General features: G+C 39.0%; 1 protein-coding gene across 5 annotated transcripts in view; it reads right to left on the minus strand.

The window, feature by feature from the left end:
- The window catches only part of LOC309374372 (cadherin-19-like), a 61,735-nt gene that overhangs the window by 21,804 nt on the left and 16,212 nt on the right, over positions 1–23,719 (minus strand). For 2 of the 5 annotated variants that reach the window (XM_081919200.1, XM_081919201.1), the window contains 9 exons: positions 18,895–18,964; positions 17,872–18,099; positions 14,912–15,014; positions 10,424–10,525; positions 9,272–9,430; positions 6,606–6,790; positions 5,271–5,524; positions 3,286–3,422; positions 89–210 (listed from right to left, as the gene is read on the minus strand). In XM_081919200.1, the coding sequence (XP_081775326.1) occupies positions 89–210; positions 3,286–3,422; positions 5,271–5,524; positions 6,606–6,790; positions 9,272–9,430; positions 10,424–10,525; positions 14,912–15,014; positions 17,872–18,069 (1,260 nt within the window). In that variant the 5' untranslated portion in view covers positions 18,070–18,099; positions 18,895–18,964. Of the gene's footprint in view, positions 1–88; positions 211–3,285; positions 3,423–5,270; positions 5,525–6,605; positions 6,791–9,271; positions 9,431–10,423; positions 10,526–14,911; positions 15,015–17,871; positions 18,100–18,870; positions 18,965–19,631; positions 19,766–23,719 lie in introns of those variants that run through there. The other 3 variants (XM_081919202.1, XM_081919204.1, XM_081919203.1) reach the window with 3 other exon arrangements.

Consider the following 23,719-nt stretch of genomic DNA (forward strand, 5'->3'; position numbering starts at 1 on the left):
TTACACGATTTCAGGCAGCCAAGAAAGGATGAGCACTGGCAGATCTCAGCAGGGAGGAAAAGAGATCAACAAGACTTTTTCATCTTACCTGTCCAGAACCTGCATTCTCACACACATATGTCTCATAGTAATCCGAAAATTCTGGCGAATGTTCATTAACATCACGAACATGTATATAAACATTCACTTTCGATATTTGTTTTGGGTTCACTGAAGCAAAGGAAACAAAAGTAAGTATAAATAAAAGGCAAAATTGGCAGCTCATAGTCTACTGTGCAACCCTGTAGTATGATATATAATTTTGTCATTAAAATGCTTTGTTCAGCTCTAGAAGACGTGACTATTGTAAAAAAGAGAACACCTCTCCTGTGAGACATACTGTGCCTTTGATTTCAGGAATAAATAGTATGACTGTTACATATTATTATATGTCACAATGAAATAATAATAAAAATAATAGTCATTTTGCATAGCATTATCCACTGTGCTGATACGGTGTTTTCAATAGGGGTAACCACTTAGCATTCCATGACTACCTGTGACTGAGTCACATACAGTACAACATTCTAGAGCATGTGACGAATTCATTTAGGCAAATTCCTCCTTTGATCAGCGCAAGTGGCAAATTGCCTATTTGAAAGAGCCACGAAAGAATACACCCCAAACAAATATTCCCTGATGTGACTTAAGACAAATGTTGTAGGTAAGTGAACTGAGTAGGCAATAACTGAGATATGGACAAATGTGAAAGAAAATAACTGAAAACCAGAACCACTAAAGGAAGGAATTTACTGTCTTACTTTCCTTCTTTCTAGCAATTCTTTTACAGAAGATATGATAATTTTAAATGCTTTTGAACAAATGAATCTTTTGCTTAAGACAGGTATGACAGAGTATTCGCAATCCTACACTTAAATAAGCTTAATTTTCAAGAACTACTTGATAAAGCCATTTTTTTGTCTTTACTTGTACAAGTAAATGAAATCTAAAATTCTCTCCATTGGCTATCTTCAACAGTTTTATTTATTCATGGGATTTTCTTAGTCTTTGTATATTGTTTCACAAGTCAACATATCATTGCTTAGAAAAAGCAGAAAAGGTTAATTTTCTCTTATGTTGAAAAGAGGAAAGGGATTGCAGGAACTGGTTGTAAAACTTCGACATGTTAACAAGGTCAGTCATGCCAATGGAAATCTGCTATAATGACAAAATGAATAAAATTTATAATGAATAAAATTAAAAGCAAAAATAAAACCCATATTTTGAATAAAGGCCTTTGTGACATTTTTTGACAAACAAATAATGCCAAATAGTTCTGTTTTGTTGTTTTGAACAAAATGTTTTAGGCTCTTTTATCATAACACCTGCTGTTCCAAAGAGGAATTTTCTTCTTCTCCCCAATTAGCTGTGCCAGTGTTTGATAACAACTAACGTGACTTGCTTTTAAGAAATGAGGGTAGGATTACAGAAATTAATTCAAATTTTTTTGAAAAACCTCTTGAGAACAAAAATGTCAAACTAGATTTTCTATCTTATGTAATGCATTTTTTTATATTGACCAAATTAATATGGCAACTATCACTTCCCAGCTGAACAACAAAATAAAAGCTAGCATACAGGTATAGAACTTCTTTCTGGATAGTTTATCTCTAGATAGTTTCAGACAACCAGGCTTTTCTCAGTAATCTGTAGCTTTCCTGGTCAGCAAGGGATGAAAATTGTATGCATGCTGCACAACCAACTTTCCTAATATCCTAATTCTGCCACAGGTATCAGGAAACTGTACTTATTAAATATGTCTGTCACTAATGGGGCAATCCTGTATCAAGATCCTCTGGGATGAGCAGTTTAGCATGCAGTGGTTAAGTCCCCAACCCTGGTTTAGCCAAAGATACACCACTGTAACTTGCTCATCCTATTCAGGACTCAGTAAGTCCTCCAAAAGGGATGTTCCAGGGGCATGGTGGGGTGGGACCAGAAAGGGAGGATTTCGGCTGCAACCTAAGCTCGTTCAGCTCAGTCACAAGACCGAGCAACCCAGCACAGAATGCTATCTGGAAGTCTCTCACCTCTGCTAGGCTTAGGCAGAGCAGCAGCAGCAGCCCCACTGCTGAATGGGGTCTGGATCTGGTGTAAATTTACGCTGGCTCCCTTTTCTTGTCCACAGGATTGCTCCCTAAATCTATTCTGATTTTCAGTTCCTATAAATCATTGCATACAGCAATCCGAGATTTTCTAAAATTGGAATTTTGTGAGAATTTGTGATTTCAGAAAAAAGATGAGAGATATGTAGAGACAGATAACAGACTAATGAATACTATTTGGGATATTGCACAAAGAAGATCTCTTTATTGTCATTCTGCGTTGTTGTTTTAAAGGAAACAGAACAAAAGTGAAAATGAAGATTCGAAATTTCACGTGATATGTTGGAATGCTGCAAGGTGGAAGGGGGAAAAACGAGCCATACTATTTTGAGTTAAACTGAACTCAGTATAATCTGTATAGTTTTTCCATGCTGTAAGTAATTTTTATTTTGGTATAATTTAATTTGTGTGTGCATTATCCTTTATAATGAAAAGCCCATAGCTCATCTTTTTGACAAGACAATCTCCAGTTATCTGAAATTGTTCCCTTGTGGTTTTCATTTACTCTTTTTATTGCTAGGCACTAAGTTTCTGGCACACTGTTTCAGATTTACATTTTTGATTTTTTGGAATTACCTCCCTAAGGCAAGGTGACCTGTAAGTGAGAGCACAAACGAGGCAATTTGCATTTGATTTTGAGACAAAACTGACAGGTGATATCTATATAAGGTATGCTTTCCTGATTTAATTGCAACTGTATGGAAGTCTAGCTGATTAAAGCCCTGCTTTCACAATTAATTTGAGACACAGGTTTCTGACTGGTGTTAAATTAAACCCTGGCTAATTTCATACCAGTCAAAAAATCTGCTGTGAAATTAACTGGGGTCTAATTTAACATAAGATCTTGTACCAGGAGAGCAGTTTTATATGCTTCGGTGTAACTTAAAACTGTTTTAGTTTCCATTATTTTATTTTATTTAAAAATGGTATAATATTTTATTAGAATCCAAGACTTGGGAGATCAAACATTATTTGGCTTCCAACTCATCATTTTAGCAATGCTACATAATGTTAGCTAGCAATGGTGAAATAATGAAAAAGTAGCTTATTTTCTCAGTTCAGAAAGAAGAGATATACTGAAGATAATTGCAAGGAATTCATGCCATCGCTCAAGCATAGGGTTCCTTAAAGTCTTACTCACTTGATTCTGTGGCTGAGACGGTTATGTTGTGCCAAGCCGCTATCTCTCGGTCCAGAGGTTTGGTTATACTGATTGTTCCATTGTGTGCATTGATGCTGAAAAATCCCTTTAAATGCTTGCTGTGGACAATAGAATACCTGTACATCAAAGTAGGGAAGGGGGAGATGGAGACTTTCTTAAGAACTGAACAAAAATGGTACTTCTGAAACAAGGCTATATAAGCTATTGTCAGTGAAGAAAGGAGAGTGGTGTAGATATGAATATGGATGTGTTCTCCAGCTGCTCAGAAATCATGAAAAATGTACACTGATAAACATTTAAAATTCACTGCTACCAAGATCAAAGCGCTTCTTTCTATGAAACTAAATATGCCTCAGACCTATATTAATGTGAACCAAATCTAAAATGCATTATTCATTCTCATTGCGCAGGCAGACTCACAGCAGGTGAGTGACTCAATTCAAAAGAAACAGCAAAGTGCCACTTGTGAAATGAGTAACACTGGCAACTTAGTTGGGATATAACCGTACATTTATTTCATCATGGTTGGCTTGATGCAGTGTCAAAGAAGCAGAGCAAAGGAGGAAGAGCTGAAAAGAGCCCCTTTGATAGTATGTATCCCATTTCCATAAAATAAAAAGAAAAGGTCAGAAAATGGTGTTGCCGGGAAGTGGGGCGAAAGACCTTTGGGCTTACTTTTCACAAATTGTTTTGTAAGGCAGAATAAGGTTTTCCTACTTAAAAGAACTCCTTCTTAGCTTCCCTACAGTCTTCCAGCACCCCCTCCCAAAAAACAAAAACTGGATATTTTATAGATGGAATTTTTATATTTTTTTAAATATATACTTATTCTGTACCCTTGGAAAAGGGTAACTCAAAGATCTTTTTTTAAAAAAATGGCTTACTTTAAAGCAGGCGTCACCAAACATGGAGTCATTTTGAGAAAATGCTGTTGTTTGCAGAGAGGGCAAAGCGTAACACAAAATGGCTGCCATGGGGACATGGAATAATGCCACAACTAAAACAACCGAAAAAAATGGAACAAGACCATAAATGGTGTGGGCATGCACCTCAGCAATGAAGAAAAGGCACGTACACCAGCCACCACAATTCATCTCAGACACTGAGATAAATTATTGGGACTTCTCTGTTCAGATGACATGTTCATTGCCACAGAGGCTGGGCCAGTGCAAACAGGAACTGAGCAGGAACGGCAAACAGTCTCATATGTTGTGGATTTTTGAGGAAATATTTACTGAGATCCTTTGCAGATACTATTGGAAATGCTGACAGGTCCCATGATAGGGGCCCCTACAATGAGATTTTGCAGAGTGCATGAGATCTCATGAAATTTGGGTGAGATCTTTTCAAAATCAGTGCCGCTGCTGGTGGTGCTTCTCTGCCAATGGGGTGGGCAGGGCAGCAGCAGGGCAGCACTTCCCATTTTACCTAAATTGGATGGCAAAATGGGATATGCTACTCCTGATTAGATAACCCATTAAAAGCAGCTGCTATTGAAAGAAATCCTACATCCCAGAATACCTGTCCAAATAAGTAATTCTTATCAGATTTGTGGCAGCCAAGAAAACATGAGAAGGAGCTCTGTTTTGAAATGTTTGCATTGTTTAATAACCCCATTTTCTTTCCCAGGATTCACTTTACTTCACAAACTATAAAAGCAGTTATATTTATAAATCAGCAGTTCTTTCCAAACAGCAAGTGTGCAACTAAACACTGAATGTGCAGAGTCTGGGTATGCACACAGAGGTCCCTCTATTGCAAGGCTTTGCCATTGTATTTAAGGGAAACAAAGCTCCATAAATGTACCATTTTAAACACAAACAGGAGAGCCTCAACTGAATTAATTGGGAAGTGCAATACACCTCTCAGATGGAACATACAGGTCTAGATTTGAGCTGTTGTCTTCAGTGTTACTCAAGAATCTATGACAATCTCAGCTGTAGAAGGATCTCTTGAAGCTGCACCTGATTGAACTGTTGACACTGTCTGGATCTCTGGAACTCACAACTCCTACAAATGAATCATTCAGATCCCCTTCATCAATCTCCATCACAAATTCATCTAACGTGAAAATGGGAGGCTCATCGACATCCTTCACTCTGATCCTAAGAGAAGTTGTGTCTTCAAATGGCCCATCTTTCAGGAAGCGCTCATCTATGTGCCTGTTGAAACCTTTCACTTTCATATTATATATGCTTTGATTCTCATAATCCAATATCTGTATGTAAGAAAAGGAAGGAGGGGAAGTAGAATGTTTTCCATTCAGCATTAGGAAACCAATAATAAGTGTAGAATTAAAGACAATAAACATATTAATTGTTCATCTTTGCCTTACCTCTCTTTGCTTTTACTATTAAGTTTACACCTTTAGTTTCCTGGTGTTTTTGATGATCAATCATTGGGCTGGAGCCTGGCTTTAGGAGTCTGCTCCTCCCCTGAGCTCTTCCTCTTGGCATTTTGCTGTATGCTCCCTCCCTATATGCAGTGTGGGCTTTGGCTAGGTGCCTTTTAGAAGAGGCTGAGCAGGATTTTTTTTGGGGGGGGGTCCTTCATTGCCCATTAAGGTACCTCCTTGTTTGCCTACTCCACACTGGGAACAATTTGGCTGGCATTCTGGGGAGTGGCATAGATTAGCTGCTCATGGAGCATTGAGCCTGGGCATGTGAGGAAGCTGAGGGAAAAAATCTTAGGTATATTGAGGCATTACCAGGTTAAGGGCCCACTTTAGGGATCCACCAGTGTTTTAGGTGTGGTGGCATTAGGGAGGTGCCCTGTATACCTGACATACATATTGTGGATGGACACTGGGCAACAGGGCCTGGGTACACATGGGGAGCTCATACTCAAGACTCACCCAGGAAAAAAAGGCATTGTTTCCTCCTTATCCTTTGCTGGGGAACCACAACCTGCAGCTGTATCATGTGCCCAGGAGTCTGGAGGGATGCTTCCCTACCATAGACAAAATTCTCAGCTGATCACAGTTTCTGAATGTGGTTAATTTGGTTTGTCGTTCCTGCAAGGTGTTGTATTAATTAAAATGCCATTGTCCCATGTTTGGTCTCATGAATTTGTGTGGGTCTAGGGCCATACTTTTCTGCATATAGCCAATCTATCCTGAATCATGCCAGAGTTTGGCATACGTCTGAGAGAAGATTTTCTTCTTCAAAACAGCCCTTTATATTGCAGTGATATTTTATCATGACCAACAACACAAGGCTATAACAAGCAAACGTACTTAATCTTGTCTGTTTCAATGATTTCTGTGATATTTCTTTGTCAAGTAATGGCTGACGTCTCACCTTGCTTAATATGACAGTTCCTTCTTGAGTCTCATTGTTCGTAATGATGCGAACAATGTGAGGAGTGTCTCCTTCTATTACATAGTCCATGGCAGCATTCTCTCCCAGGTCACTGTCATCTGCCTTGATTTTGCCTAGGATGGTGCCCACAGGTGCTGCCTCAGATGCATACATTTCATAACGCTCTTAAAGAAACAACCAAATATCAGAGAAAGTTGCCAACACAATCTTGATTGTCGACATAACAACTAAATGTAGACCACTTTTTATTCTGAAAATTGCCCAGTTACACAAGATGTATGGCTTGGGGGTGGGGGAGCTTATGTCATAAGCTCATTTTCTTTTGTTAAGCTTGGCGGCCTTGACTTGGATCATCCATTCATGAGTTTCAACATTCATGAGCCAATTCAACATTCCAGTTGTTTATAAGTTCACTTGCTTGCTTGTATGCAATACAAAAACTCAATTGAACAATGAGATATCAATTGTCCAACCACCAATTTCAAAGAGGGGAGATGAAAAATACAACTAATTGTGACTGAAACATCCAAGACTGACTTCATTTTTAAGGGAGACTGGAAGTATGTATGATGCTTTTCAACACAATACCTCAATATATTTCATTAGCTAAGCATCCAGAAACTGTCCCTAAGCAGTTGTAGGTTGTTTTGTATTGAAAGCCATGCATTCTACATCCTCTAATGATGTGTTCAGTGTAAACTCTACAGGAAAACACTGGGAGAGGTCATTAGGTCACTTTATGATGCTCATGTCTAGCATGTTTTTCCTTGTGCTTTCATTACACAGTAGCAACCTAGTACCCACTAAAATTAAAGTTTTCCCCTAAAGCAATGGGGGTTTCAAACATTCCACCTTCTGAGGCTCATTCCAGATCACTTTGTCTTTTGAGGAACCTGTGGAGAAGGTTTGAAGGAAATGTCATTACATGTGCACACAATTCACTGATCAGGACTGCTGGACCTCACCATTGCTCTACTTGAACTCAAAGTGCACCCAAAATTATACTCAGCACCACCCTGCACATGAGAAAAATGTTTGCAGCATTGTAGGAGAGGAGAGAAAATTGCAGGCTGTCTGTCTTTTAGGGAAACACATTTGCCATGACTGCTTTTTTTAACTGAGGAACACCTGATAAGTTTTTAGAGAATCCAAGTAGTGGAAACCACTACCATAAATTACAGATTTTCTGTTATTAAAAATCCAAGGTGTACTATGCCTTGCCTGCTAGATTGCACTGAGATGTGTTGGTCCCAAGTTACTCAGTTTATATTTATCACTTAATTAGTTGGTCCTCAGAGGATTTTTGTCCTTAGCAAAACCTCATTTTATCCTTGTCGGTATAACAACAGTATTACAAAAATATAGGCTGCTATCCCCAAGAGAGGTGGAAATTGTATTAGGTGTTCAAAGGAAGAGTTTCTTTCTATTTTAAATATCTGTATAGAAAGTGATAAGGCTGAGACAAAATGGCAGGGAACATGTTTTGTGTGAGTTTTACCTTCTCCAAAAAGAGATGCTCCCTCTTTCAGCAATGGGAAATACCAATATGGGAAAAAAGTATTTGTAGCATGGTTCTCTCTCTAACACCCATTCAAGATAAAAGTGATGCTCCTGGACCTTATTCTGAATTGCCTTTGTGATGCAGTAAAATTTAAGTGGCTCTGTGGTATTTTTACATAATTAGATGTGTTAGGCCAGTGTTTTTCAACCTTTTTTGGGCAAAGGCACACCTGTTTCATGAAAAAAATCATGAGGCACACCACCATTAGAAAAATTTTTAGTATTTTTTTCTTTAATGGCAAACAAAAACGTTGCGGACCGTTCTCTGCTCAGCGGGGATCGATCCGCTGATCCCCGCTGAGCCGGCGGATGACAGCTCCGTCTCCGCACTGTGTGTCACAGATGTCAGAGCCCCGCTGCTCTCTATGGGGACTGCCTGTCCGCTCTCATCCGATCCCATCCGATCTGATCCCCACCCAGGACGGATGGAAAATAGGGTGGATACAGTCCGGCGCCCGCCTAGTGGGCGAAAATGTGACTTTTTTTAAAAAAAAAAGTCTTTCAAATTTTTTGAATTTTTAATTTTTTTCCACGGCACACCAGGCAACATCTAATGTGCCGCGGAACAGTGGCTGAAAAACACTGTATTAGGCGATCCCTGTTTGGTTAGGATCATTCAAGGAAGGGGAAGACATAGTGGAGAGGTACATGGCACTAAAGCAACAGGGAAGAAAAATATTTTTTCAGGATTCTCCATGTACACTCAAATTTAAAGTAGTGAGAAAAGACTGAATTTGTAGCAGTAGTAGAGTTCTAGATGCCTCAGATAAGAATTCACAGAAGTACATTTCTCATAGTTCCTTTATCTAAATTATAAATGTTCCAACGAAATGGATTATGGAGTCTGGACACATTGGGTTTACCTTCTATTGGCATTAATTATACTATCAATGCAATGTTTCTTTGAATGGGTTATAAAGAGACAATGACATTTAATCAAGGAACATATGCAATATAAAAGCATTATTTTTTAAGTTTTGTAAAAAGTATTTCATGTATAACGTATGTTTTATTTATCAGAATTAGTTGGTCTGAATTTGCTCCCAACATTAAAAAAAAAAAGAACCAGGAGACATTTTACTCACTCTGCTGAAATCGAGGAGGATTGTCATTAACATCCGAGAGGTTGATAGTTACAGTTGTGGTAGCAGTAGGGACACCTGCTTCACCAACTCTGGCTTGAATGACAACAAAGCACTGATCCTGTGTTTCTCTATCCATTGGGTAAGCTGTTCTTACTACCCCTAAAAAATATACAATATTTACAGCATAGTTAGATATCAGTGAGACCTGCAGCCTGGCAAGCATGTATAGCACTGGAGTCTTAAAGTTCAAACTATTTTTCTCACACCAACACATGAGAATATTTTATCATACCATTGCCCCAGTCTAGAAAGGACACTTTCCATGCACAGAGGGTTTCCATGATTGGATAGCCTCTGGCCCTGCCTTTTTTATGGACAAAAAGGAAAGGAAACCTACAGGACAGTATTCTGATGGCCCCAGCTGTTTTGAAATCTGAAGGTACTTCTGAATTAGTACTGTGACCTGTAAGGTAAGGCTAAGGAACTTGTGACACACACACACCCCAGAGATTATTGAACTACAACTCCCATCATCCCTGAACACATAGACTTGTGTTGATGGGACCTGGAATCCAATAACATCTGGAGGACCACAAGTTACCCTTCCCTGTTCTAAGAGCCCAGTTGCCTGTTTGGGAAAGACAGTCACTCTCTGCCTGCAGCTGGTGAGAAGTGCAGTCAAAGCAATCCGGGTCAGTGTTTGTTGATTTAGAAGCTGTGCACCACACACAGCTGGGTACATTTTGAAGAGCAATTCATATATGGAAGCTGATGTGGGTTGAAAACGACCACAACTTTACTTGTTACAGCTGGGATCATTGGGTGGGCTGCAACTATGGGCCCTGTAAACAAACACACAAAGTCCCAAAATGGAGGAACCAATATGAAGAAGAAGAAAAGTCATTCTTCTTCCCACCTTCATTTTCATCAATGGAGCATGGGAGCGGGGGCCACCATTGGGAAAAGGCAGCATCTTCCTGCAGCTCCATTATGTGCATTTAATCTTAGATGAAATCTGGATTCAACCCATTTCTTTTAATTTAATATAATACAGATATAACATCAAAGGGAAATTATTGGTTATACAGGTTTTTCACACTCATGTTGTGCATTACTGATACTCAAGAGTCTTATATCCATAACCAGCAATACCTGTTGTTGGCTCCACAGAAAAATAGGGTTGTTCGGAAGGGATACTGTAAAGCAGGCGGGCATCTGTTGGAGCTGTAGCTGTAACCTGAATCACCGAAGTACCTGTGGAAGTGTTGAGTGAAAAGCACAGTTCTTATGGGAGCATTTACTATAGCTAGCCATGTAGAAAAGTTACTCAATGTTTGTTAATGATTCTATATGTATATAGACATATAGGCAACATAAAGATACTTTCTTATCAAGATCCTGTTAGGGAAAGTGAGGGTTAGGGTTAGGGTTAGTTTACATGCTTTATTCAATATATAAATAAATACCATATTCCTTTAAAGTGTAGATGAAATCCTCTTTTGTGTGTGACCCTTTATTTACCGAAGTATAGTGGATCTCTTTACAGAGACACCAGCTTTTGGAAATATTCATCTGAAAAGCTACCTGTCTCATTTTTAATGAGATTGCAAAGCCTAGCAGAATCTAAATCTTCTCCTCCTTTTTACTGAATTTCACTGTGAATGCCTTCCATATCACTGCAAGGACAGCTACTTTTGGATTACATTTTACCCATGGTAACAATGTGTAAACTAACCATTTTATGTATTGCATTTTTAGATTTCTACTATGGCCTTTAGACAAAATGGAAATAAAACTCAACTGACAGCACAATCCTATGCATTTCTGTGGAATTTAAGTAAGGTAAGTAACAATGTAATCCAGACCCATGATCTGGTTGGATTAGAGTTTGGATCTGATGGATCTTGGGCTTTCCTGGCTGAGCCTTGCCTCAACCAGGGCTCAGCAGTTTTAAGACCCTCTCAAAATATACATCTCAAAACCCAGTCTAAAGAGACACATCCACCAAAAGCTATGTAATGAAGATGCACCTGTTTGGGAAGGGAGTTTCACATTATAGGGGCTGCCACAGGAAATGCCCTCCCCAGGGCCACCCCCAAGCTTCTGAGGGTGGTTGGGCAGCCAAGAGTACTCCCTATGCCAGGCTTCCTCAAACTCAGCCCTCCAGATATTTTTGGCCTACAACTCCCATGATCCCTACCTAGCAAGACCAGTTGTAAGGGATGATGGGAATTATAGTCTCAAAACATCTGTAGGGCCGAGTTTGAGGAAGCCTGCCTATGCTGATCTGAACAGGGGTCTGTAGAGAATGATGTGGTCTTCAGCTATTCAGGGCCTGAGTCATTTAGGGCTTGAAACACTAATTTGAGCACCTTAAATCCATTCCAGAAATGAAATGGCAACCAGTGCAGTTGTTTTTAATTGGCCATACTTTTAAAACAGGAGTATGGGGCCTGTGGCGCTCTAGATGTTGCTCAGCTACAACTCCCATCATTCCTGGCCTTTGACTATGCTGGTTGTTGTTGAATGGAGCTGAAGTCCAGCAACATATTGAGAGCCACAGTTCCCCCATTCCTGTTTTACACTTTGTTTTCTGCACACATGTGTGCATATGCGAGATGCTCTCTTAATTTTCCACTGCTACAGGTTTAAGAGATAATAAAAGACTCCATATTAAAAAAACACACACAAAAAACCCCACCAAACCAGGAGCACTGCATCAGTCCTTAATTTAATTCCTGTGGTGCGGCTTAAAAGAAATAAACTCAAAACAAGCAATGCAGGCAAGACACACAACAGGATTCTGATAGCTTTTTATATCCTTGAGGTTGGTAATGAGCATTTTCCACTGAATAACAGATAGTGCAATCCATCTAGAGAAGACAATTTTGTCTCTGGTTGGGAGCTGGCTATATCCTAGATCTAAATCTGACACCATCCCCACGGGTCTTTCATAAGATTATACCCATGAAGGAAATATTCGTCAGAGCTTCTCATTTTATAATGCAGTGTTTATGTCTAACTCATTTCTTTCCTAACTCCTAAATACAAATACAAATCGACCTCTCTTGGGACACGCAAGACCTCCAGTCACTTTCTATCATAGAATCACATTATCGCATCTTATCCCAAGACATTTCACTACAACGGCATGTTTCTCTGATAAATTAGTCAGCAGCACCCTGAGGACTTTTAGATGCCTATATAAAGCTGTAACATTATCTGTAAATATGTTGATAGGGAATCTGGCTGTTTTCATGGCATCAAAAGAAATGTCCCAAACTAATGGCTTGTGTGTTGTATCTCACCTGCAAACTTATTTTTATACTATTACTTAAGAAAGCAGCACAGAGTATTAAATTTATCTGCTTGGAAGCTTCTTTCAGACCACATCATTTAAGTCAATTATGTCTACCCTGTGGGCCTTCAGAGGTTGTTGGACTACAACTTTCATCATCACTGACCAATGGCCATGATGGTTGGGGCTGATGGGAATTGGAGTCCAATAACTTCAGGAAGGCTGCAGTTTTCCCATTCCTAATATATTTCAGTTGTGACTTGGTTTAAGTAAAAAGGAAGTCACTACTAAGAAGATAATCCTTAGTTAACACCCACTACTATAATCTTTTTATTGTGTGGCTTCAATCATGTGATTTTTTTGAATGGCCCATGAGGCACTGAATAGCTCATGAGGCTAGACATATGGCACATAAACTGGATTGCTACATATATATGTTTATATGCTCCTGAGGTAATACGAGAAGAACAACTCTGAAATCTGCATTACAATAACCAGATGGATATTCAGGTTTTTGCAGACTTATAAGGCCATTCAGGAAAATGCTAGAAATGTGGCAACATAATAATTTCAAAAAGTTGGCAAAGATGAATCAGTTGTGCCATGGAATTTGTTCCTTCAGTAGCTTCCACATATTACATTTAATAGTTTCCAAATACTATAGGACTTCAAGATTGTGTACTCAAAAATGATTTCAACTAATTAAAAATGATTTCACGTGTGACTATTAGGCTACAGTGTTTAAACTGAAATGTAACTCTCACAAGTACAACAACTTGTCAGAGTTGATGGAAGGCAAGAACCATGGAAGCAATGAATGGAATAAGAATGCAATAATAATACAATGTGTCCTGAATTTGCTACTAGACAGAGGTATAAACAATAATACCAAGGAAACTGCAGAAAAACTATATGGATAAAGTTTTAAATCAGATCTCAAACCCACTGAAATATAAAGTATGACCACTGCACTCAAATCTTGCTCATTTTTATAAATGTATTGTGTCTATAGACATTTAAACTATATGACAGAGATCATAGCATTGTATTTGCGGAAGAGTCTACAGTGGTACCTCGGTTTTCGAAAGTCTCAGTTGATAAACATTTCGGTTTTTGAATGCCGTAAACTTGGAAGTAAATGCTTCAGTTTTCAAACACACCTTGGAAGTCGAACATGCCACACAGCTTCTACTGAGTGCAAGATCCTGAGACCTAGCTGTCGACTATTGAGTTTTTGGTTTTCAATCATTTTAGAACTCGAACGGTCTTCCAGAATGGATTATGTTCGAAAACCGAGGTACCACTACATTTCCTGTTACACTTTAATTTAGTATAACACTTGTATTTAAAACCTGAAGAAAATGTAAATGCTATCTTTAGTGGGTAAGTAAGAAAGTGTACTAAATAATAAATTTATGTGCATTCATGTTAATACAGATATTGATTCTTGAATCTCACTTCGAGCTAAATATTCTGCTGAAGAAACTATATAATTTGAAGAGCCCTGAAGAGACTGTGTGAATGTGAGATAGCAACTGAATGCTAGGAAGGAAGTGTTTAAAAAAGAAGTTAAAACTTAATTTAACCAGTTAAACCAGATTTAAATTGGTATATCTCCTATCCTTTTGCAGAACCCCCAAAAAGAAGGATGTGATCTAGACAAGCTACAATTTAGATCTCAGGAAGCAAGCTAGTCCAAAAGAGATGTTCAGATGGAGAAAACAGAAAAATAAAACCAAATCAGAGATTAAAGACTCGTGCAGACAATGTGTTTATTGTGCATTCATACTGATTTGCTTACTCAAGGATTATACAATGTCCACTCTTCTTGAGCATTTGTTCTGATTTGGTTGTGGGAAGTTTATGTGGCAAAGAGCCTTTTCTGCAGTGGCTCCCCATTTGTGGAATGCTCTTCTGGCACTTTCATTACATATTGTTTCTCTATAACCTTGTCTTTGGTTGATCAAATATTGTATGGCCTTTTAAATATGTTTGGGGGAGGAGGGTAATTGGTTTGTTTTTTGTTATTGTGTGTTTTGTGTTCTCATTTGGTATTTTTATGTAACTTTGCCTAGCATTTTGCTGCAATCTATAGGCCACAGCATCACTGGGCAAAGGCATCCCATGATTATTGGGCATGGTACGAGGTTTATAGGAATGAGAGGGATGTGATGATTAGAAATGCTGGTTTAGAGAAACCCCATTGGTTTGTACATATTTAAAGTCCTGAATCTTTTCAAATTTTGATTCTTTGGGAAAATGAAATAATCTAGCTGCAACAGCCTACTTCATAAACACAAACATATAGAATCAATACAAGGTCAAAGTACAGCACACAGTACCTCTCATAGACATTTCGGGAACAGTGGCTTCATAGGGCTCATCCAAGAAATGTGGTCCATTATCAGCCAGGGAATTGTCTTGTTTATCTACATCAGATTTCAGCTGCGAGAATAATGAATAACAAGCTGATTTCAAGATAGGATTCAAACAAACAAACCTTATCAAATTTAATGTCAAGTCGGTTTCTCCCCAATAAGGTCAGCAATCTCTTTCATTGTATTGATTTATACCAAATTGAATGAGATTGTAGTATGTCATTCTGATTGCAAAGCAAATGGAGTCAATTTATTTTCGTAATTAGCAGAATTTTCTCCTTGTAATAGAAACAAACAGTTGCGGAATTTCACGAATGCCCCATGATTCAGCAGTTGAGATACAAAAGGTGCCCAATATCTGGAAATAACTAAAGGCATTTTTGATCTGACAGACAGATGAATAAATGGGTCTTTGCCATGAATGTCTATTTTGTAAGATTTTAGTTTTGTTTTAAATGTATTTGCTGTTTTGGTTGTCTTTATTGTAAATCATCTAGAAATGCTTGTTTGGAGTGTGATTGATTGATTGATTGATTGATTGATTAATTAATTGATAATTCTTGCAAGGACTAAATGACAAATATTTGGATCTGGCATGAGGTGCTAATGAGGTGCTAATGAAAATTCAAATATTTATCAAACAATCTTGATATATTCAACTCCAGTTCCCAAAGTTGAGAAACACCAGCCATCTTGATTAATAATCAATCACTCTTCCCAGGGAATTCTAGGAACTGTAAAAGGAACAGTGGTCTCCTAACAACTCTCAGCACCGTTAGCAAACTACAGTTCCCATGAATCTTTGGAGGAAGCTATATCTGTTTAAAGTGCTACATTACTGCTTTAAATCTATAGTGCACATGACGCCTCAATAAGCAGTTTCTAAATGCATTGATGACAAAAGGATGGGCAAAGGTACCCAGGAAATGCTTCCTAGAAACATAATGCATCACATTACATTCTGCAAATTAAATCCATATTTGCTTTTGGTGTTTTGTTTTGTTTTTAAAACGCAAACTTTCTGAAAGCTGATCACATTTTTGTGACCTTTCTGTTAAAAAAAAGTGACCCATATTTGCAGATTCACAAAATATAAAGGGATTGTCTTGTTGTATCCTTTTGAAATGAGACATCATACTTCCAGAGTTTTTGCTTTGAAAGGCTGTAAAAAGTAATTAATGAATTTTGAGCACTTCACCCTTTGGGCCCAATTAAATTTTAGTGCTAGTTAATTAGTGGTTAAACTTTTTTTGCCATTCATTCATTCAGCTCAAAAGTTGCCTTACAGGAAAAGGATGCAAGATGGAGAGATTAAAAATGGCTTTAGCATTGTGTGTGTTTTTTCTTCTCTTGTTTTGATTTGGTGTTGTTGTTTTTTAAGTAACTAAATAACAGCAATAAAGAAGAAGGGGGAAGAATCATTAAGAAAATTACTGGGCATCGTATGCATTTTCAAACAGGGTGGAAAATAATTGCTTATTGTGCCCAAGTCACGTTAACGTAATGAACTGTGCCGGTTCCTGGTGCTTTCTTACTGGTAAAAAGGATTTAGTATTAATCTGCTTCATTAAAAATTAATGAGGGGTAAATCAAATGCCACTTAACGTAACAGAATATCAATCTAAATAGTGTTGGTAAACTGCATTGCTGCTCAGTGTGTCTGTTCTGATGCAATGCCAAAAAAAGAAAAAGCCTAAGCAAGTTGCCAGATGTTGATAAATGAGCCCTTTCTTTCTTTTCGGAAGATGGAAGGGAATTTCAAAACACTTTTGTCAATACAGCATGATACTATTTTTTAATTGCACAGTGCCTTTCCCTGTGCTCTAACCCAGATAAAAGTCCAGAAATATGTACATACCAATCCTCAAGTTAAACTACTATGATTGGATACCTCAGCCCATAGGGAATTTGGTTCTGAGTTTGTAAGTTCCTTCAAGGAGCCAGGGAAATCTGAGAAGTGGCCTAAACCAAATACAGTTTTAAGTTTATGATAGCAACTTTAGTGTCAAACATGTACTTGTGGTTGAGGGTGGTGCCAACCCAAGAACCCCTTAGAGATGACACAGAGGAAGAAGACTTAGACCAGGACAGTGGTGGTGGGACACTGAGGAAGAAAGCTGGGAGGTGGTAGAAACAGGAGGCTTGAGTGAACACAGAGAGTCAGAAGAAGGAAGCTGTCCACAGACAAGGTGGGATGCCAAGTATGTCAGTTTGAGTGCAGACTCTGACAGAGAGGAGCCAGACGCTGCCTCAGTTTCATATCAGTAGGCAAGTCCTCCTACAGTGGCCTGTCCTCCTCCACTGACACCAAGATCATGAAGAGCCTTGCACATTGCTGAGCAACAGGCCAGACAGGCCCAGAGGAGGGGTCCCTCCTCCTCACCATAGTTTATGTCTGCTTGGGAAGAGTCCAGAGGCAACGGGCTAAAGAGGGATGCCAGCCACAACAACGTCTTCAACTTGGGCAGTTGAGCCTGAGTGAACTCTGCTGTGTTTTCCTTTTCTGAATGAAAAAGCTGACTGCACATTGAGTCTTAGAAGTCATTCTGACCTGTGGATGATCCTGCCTGTCTGACAGTCCTAACACAGAATCTTACATGGCTCTCTGACCAAGTCCTCCAGTCCCAAGTAAAACCTGGACAGGAGATCTTTCAGATTCTTTGATGCTAAAGCAGCTTTGAAAACATGGAACAGATTCTTAAACAGTGCAAGAAGGGCAAAGATGGTGCTTATTCTTTGGGCATTGCTGTATATTGCTGCACATCTCAGAAGAAAGGCTTCAAGGAGACTGTTCTTTCAGTCAGAAGAACAGATTGAGGGAAGATTTAGAAAAGGCCAGATTGAGGGAAGATTTAGAAAAGCAAGCAGGTACTAATCAACACCTCAACGAGATGTTAAACCTCCCACAGAAAGAGTTACTGTACCTGGCCCGATTTCAAAGGATGTGTTAACATCAGTTCTTCCTGTACAACCAGCAGGTTCCGAACCCCGCCATGTTTCACTCTCTGACGTCTCACAAATGCTTGCTCCAAGTCATCGGGGTTACACTTGTGCGTACAGGGAAAACAGGGCCCAAGCTGAGCCAGGGTCAGTGCGAGTGAGAGCCATTTGTAACAATGCATGCTGAAATTTCCTTTTCAATCAATATGCATCTGTGGGAAGACAAAAAGTAACTCTTACAAAGCAGAACAAATATTGATTCTCCGTCAAACTGAAGGCTCAATTTTCGCCATTAGAAAGACTTTTTACTCTTGAAAGAAAGGAAGTAGAATAAAGCCACAGGTTTTTGATTAGAAACACAAAACGCATAAAGTCAACCTCCCCCTGCCTTTCTTTGTTTGGGAAATGTGTAAACGCCACACAGACACATTTGCCACATAAAGGAAAATAATCTTACGTATTAAGCTTGGTAATGCCTATTGTGCAACCAAGCCATTATGCTTTAAGTAGATTCCATTGTCACATTCTACCTACCCAAAATTCATTTTGAGATGCAGGTGCCTAGGACATGAATGATTTGCTGATTCTAATGAGTGCAACAAGAAACAGGAATCCTAAAAATTGTGGTTGGAATGCACATTCTCTGTTCTGAAAAGAAATACTTCAGAAGTCTCATTTATGTGTTGCACGTGGGAAAAGACTAAACATGAAGCCAGGAGGTGTGGAGTCCTGTCTCCACATCCACATGCCTCCCACTGCTCCTGATTTCTCAGTCACTGTATTCACCATAACTTATTCAGCAGAACTACTACATGATTTAGAACCTTGATCCTTTAGGGTTCAACAATGGGCAAGGAGACTTCATGCAAACAGCAGGCTCCCTATTGGCAGAGGTTATGATGGGCACAATGATGTCAGTGGAGGCAGTCATGTAGTCCCTGGCACCATGATTATATCAGAAACATGTGAAGAATATTACCCACATGTTTGAGTAAAGATGGATGTACCTTCCAATTTCAGGTCCTCATTTTTCTGATCTTAAATTCGGTTCTCCACATTTCCATCGAAATTTTTGATCTGTTTTGGGGAAAGAAAGGAAAAAACCAACCTACAGCATTAGTGAATTTCTCCTAATAAATAGTTTTGTATTTGGTTTTGACAAATACACATATTTTTGCAAGTAATTTTTACCCAGGCGCATTTCTGTTTTGGTTTTTTCATCAATGCATGCATTTATTGGACCCTTCCCCAGCTCTTTCCCAGGGCAAAACCATTCTGAGTCTTCTTCCCAGGGGAGTTGGGTTGTGGCAAATTCACCTCTACTCTAAGGTGGTAGTAGCTGTTTCTCATTAAAGTGCAATTTCTCCTAATAAATAGTTTTGTATTTGGTTTTGACAAATACACATATTTTTGCAAGTAATTTTTACCCAGGCGCATTTCTGTTTTGGTTTTTTCATCAATGCATGCATTTATTGGACCCTTCCCCAGCTCTTTCCCAGGGCAAAACCATTCTGAGTCTTCTTCCCAGGGGAGTTGGGTTGTGGCAAATTCACCTCTACTCTAAGGTGGTAGTAGCTGTTTCTCATTAAAGTGCAACCAGAATGAGATCTTCCCCACAGCCCTATGTGTGAGTCACATGGTTTCCAGGATCTTTTTGCCTCCTCAGAAACAGAGTATAATAGAATTAGGATGAACTTCATTTTCACATGTCTTCCCTCAAAAAATCATGGGAACTATAGCTTACCTCTCACAGTGCTACAATTGCATCCTTAACAAATAATAATTCTTGGGATTCTTTGGGGAAAGTCATGTGCTTTATATGTGTGTATATGCATCCCGAGTTTCAGGAACATGATAGAATCACAGCAAGTCTTTTTTCTGAAAACATAACAGCATCTTGTGTGATTTTAGAGGAAGAGACTAGCATGTGGAAGAGACTAGCTCCCTAACAAAAGATACAGTACTTCTCTCTCTGTTTTTCTTTTTAACCTTTTTATGTCCTTTCATGCTATCAGTTCGTCTGACAAAAGGAAAATGTGACCCTCAAGTTCCTGGTTTAAAATGCATGAATGATAAATTGATGATGCAAACGATGCACTTGGTGAGCCAAGCATTTTTGGAAGATGTACACAATCAGCATTTGTTCTGAATGGTTTCTTTATAGACAAGGTTAATAAGCCTGAGTATCAGAGGGAAAGCTTCAAATGACTGAGCACGGCTTCCCACCTCCCATGATGTAAATAAAATATTTCATAATACCCAGCCACTCACACATTTTTATTTTATTACAAGGAACAGCTAAATCTAATAGTGGTAGGCATTTAGAGTTTTACAGTTCTTAGAAGGAAAGATCTGCCTTGTATACATGTGGCAAACCTCTCTGCTCCCCATTTACAAAGTGTGTTTGTGGGCTGCATGTGTGTTTGTTCCAGGAGCTACAAGCTTGCATGAATATAGGCCTCTCTAGGCTAGACCTCACAGACCCTTCTAAAGGCACCCTCTGAAATCCTCAGAGCTTGAAATCCCAGGGCCTAGAAAAGGCAAATGGTTGTATTGCCCCTCAACAGGCAGATACAACATTCATGGTTTGAGGTCTTTAGTCAATGGATAACAAGTCTAGGCTATAAAGCTCAGTTGCTTCAGGACACCATTGAGGCAACTTGTATGTTTTGCTGTCAGTGATAGTATAATCAGCTGTGGTACTAAAGTCCACACCACTTTCCAAGGTGTTGATCTTCCTTCCACAATGAAACCCCACCAGGATTGTGCTGCCAGGGGTGGTGCGCTCCCCCGCCCCCTTCTTCCTCCACCAGTGGGTCCCCAGGTTCAATTCGTAGACTCTCCAGGTAGAATAAGGGATTTCCTTGCCTGAAATTGTAGCCAGTACTGAGTGACATGGTCTGACTCAATCTAAGACAGCTTCTTGTGTTTCTGCATACATGTCTTGCCATGGGCAGTTATGTAGGGGTCACCAACTTCAGACTTGAGAAAAACGTCATCAATGAACTGGGGAGGGGGAGGATTTCTCATCCATAAATACAGAGCACCCCCATCACAAAACACCACTCCATCAACAATAAATCCAATGTATCAACTAAAATAGCACAGACATTTGGATCACACTTCATACATTTTCTAGCAATTTTTAAAAACTTAATGGAACAGCATTAAGTCTCATTTTTTTAAAAAAGCTTTCGCACTGCAGGGGGTGGAACTCACCTATTATCTAGCAACACCTGCAGATGATTTAAGATGCTTATATTTATGCTGTAAATGTCATATTCATTATCTCAATAATACCCAAGGGGAGACACCAGCATAAATCAAAGCATGTCATTAATGCATTTGTTAAGCGGGTTTTCTTTGCAACATGCTTAGGAGAAGCTACAGATCAATGAGGAAATCTGGAAGTGCATGCCAGGCAGTGACTATAACATTATTCTTACTAAAATTGTATGGTGAATTCCACAAGGATAGTACACACCAATTACTGAATTTGTGGTGCTGATTAATTATCCATCTGATTGCTTTTCAAACACACTGTTTGTTTTTTGCAGTCACTGTGAAGGAAAGACTGATGTACTATTGTCTTCTCAGTTTAGATTAAGAATATTCTGCACAGTGAGCTGGATAAATGCATATTAGAAAGTAGTGTCATTTTGAATGAGTTTCTTTATTCGTGTCATGCTGGTAAGTCACTCTGCTGTTGTTGTTTGTTAGGGAAGCAAATTTAGGGCAAAGCTATCAGTATGAGCCCTATAAATAGTTTTCTTTTACATGATATTACTTGTACTTTTTCCTATGCTATGGCGCTTATACTTAAAAATGGTTCAACAGATTGATTTGAAACATCATGAGAAGAAAGCTTGTACATGGAGCATGCTGCATTTGAGGTATAAAGGATAAGAAACAGCTTACTTTGAATGAGTTAACTTGTTTGACAAGACACACTGGCACTAGTTTGAGAAAAAATGGGGAATATAAAATACTCAGGCAAAAATTCTACACGTGCTGCTTTTCCAAATACTTGATGTCTAAGTAAACTAAGAATTTCTGCCTGATAATCCATAAAATGCAAGGTTCTCTCACCACAGCAATGTGTACTGGATATCCAGTAACTAATCCTACAGGTTCAGCCTCCTCAAACACTTGCTGTATATGCATCTGATGGCCACATTTCTCACTCTCACACATGTACACCAACACCCACCCACCCATGTTGTGTGGAAAATCAGCATGAATGACATTTGGCTGGATCACAGAATCACAGAGTTGGAAGGAACCCCCATAGTAATCTAGTCCAACTCCCTGCAATGCAGGAAATCTCAACACATGGTCCCCCATCCAATTTGAAACCAGACCCTGCTTAGCTTTGAAAATGTGCTAGCCATTTTATTGCCAATTTCATACTGACACAAAACGTGGTTTCAATTGAAAATACAATTTATAAAGAAGGCCAATATGGTATAGTGGTTAAGAGTGTTGGAGTAGGACCTGAGATAACAGGGTTCAAATCACCATTCAGCCACATATGTCACTGGGTGATCCTGGACCAGTCACCATCTCTTAGCCTAACCTACCTCACAGGGCTGTTGAAAAGATAAACTGGGAAGGAGGAGACCCATGTATACCACCTTGAGCATCAATCAATCAATCAATCAATCAATAAAGTATTTTTATTAAATGAATGAATGAATGAATGAATGAATGAATGTACTTTTAGCTTGCATTTCAGATGCATGGTGGATGTATTCCACTGAGCAGATAAATGTGGTCCACCTCTCTGTAACTGACAGCCATCCACCCCCCAGTAGTCCTGAAACATGAATCAACCACAATATAGGATACCATACTATATTTATATTTTGTGAATAACCATCTATTAAGCGCATAACCCTGCTGCTATTTGCTAGCATTTTAGAGCCTCGGTGAACAGAGAAAGCCTTTAACACAACTTGGCAGAACTAAAAGTGTTGTTGTTGTTGCTGCTGCTGCTGTTCATTAAACTGCAGAAGATGGTTGCACAAATCATTAATATCATCAGAAGAAAGGGGTTTTTAGAGTACTGGTTTTGTGACCAAGCTCTATTTTTTAAAATCCTCTTTTTTTAAGAGAAGGAAGATGCTTCATCACAGCAGGGGGAAATATATTTATTTCATAAAATTTATACGCCACTTAATCGTAAAACACAAAAACAAAACTCAAAGTAGTTTACAAAAAAAGTAAGGTATTTTTATGTTGATGTGATTCTTTTGCTTTGCTCTGTAACCACAAGACCCTACAGCTAGTTCCAAGAGAGATGAGAGACATCACACTACAAAGTGCTTCAATTCAGCTGAAGATTTCACAAGACTATTGAGCAATTTAGTATTAAAATGGCGGTTGGCAGCAGAAAACCTGCTGACTGCAATTCTGTAAGGGCTTATCTGTCATATTGCACTACACCAGGAGTGGGAAATCTTGGGCCTTCCATATATTGATGAACTCCCATCAGCTCTAACAAACCTGGTCAATGGCCAGAGATGATGGGTGTTGTGTAGGTTCCCCATATTGAATTACCTGGTTCCTTTATGCTCACTCTTGTGTCATTCTGGGTAATCTCTAGTGCTTCTGCTCATTTGATTGAGGCACATTGCATGACCCCAACACACGGTTGACACTTGCCTGGAATACATAACCCTGTACCTCAGTAATCTCAGCTTCAGAGATGTGCTGATCAGAAATAAAGGCCCTGCAGTGGTGGTGCTTCAGTTCTGGAATGAGGAAGATACAGCATTCATTCATACTGTGCACCTTTTCACTCTAGGGCTGTGCACAAACTACACATTTAAA

Source organism: Podarcis melisellensis (genome assembly GCF_964234715.1).
Source record: "Podarcis melisellensis genome assembly, chromosome: 7".
Classification (NCBI taxonomy): domain Eukaryota; kingdom Metazoa; phylum Chordata; class Lepidosauria; order Squamata; family Lacertidae; genus Podarcis; species Podarcis melisellensis.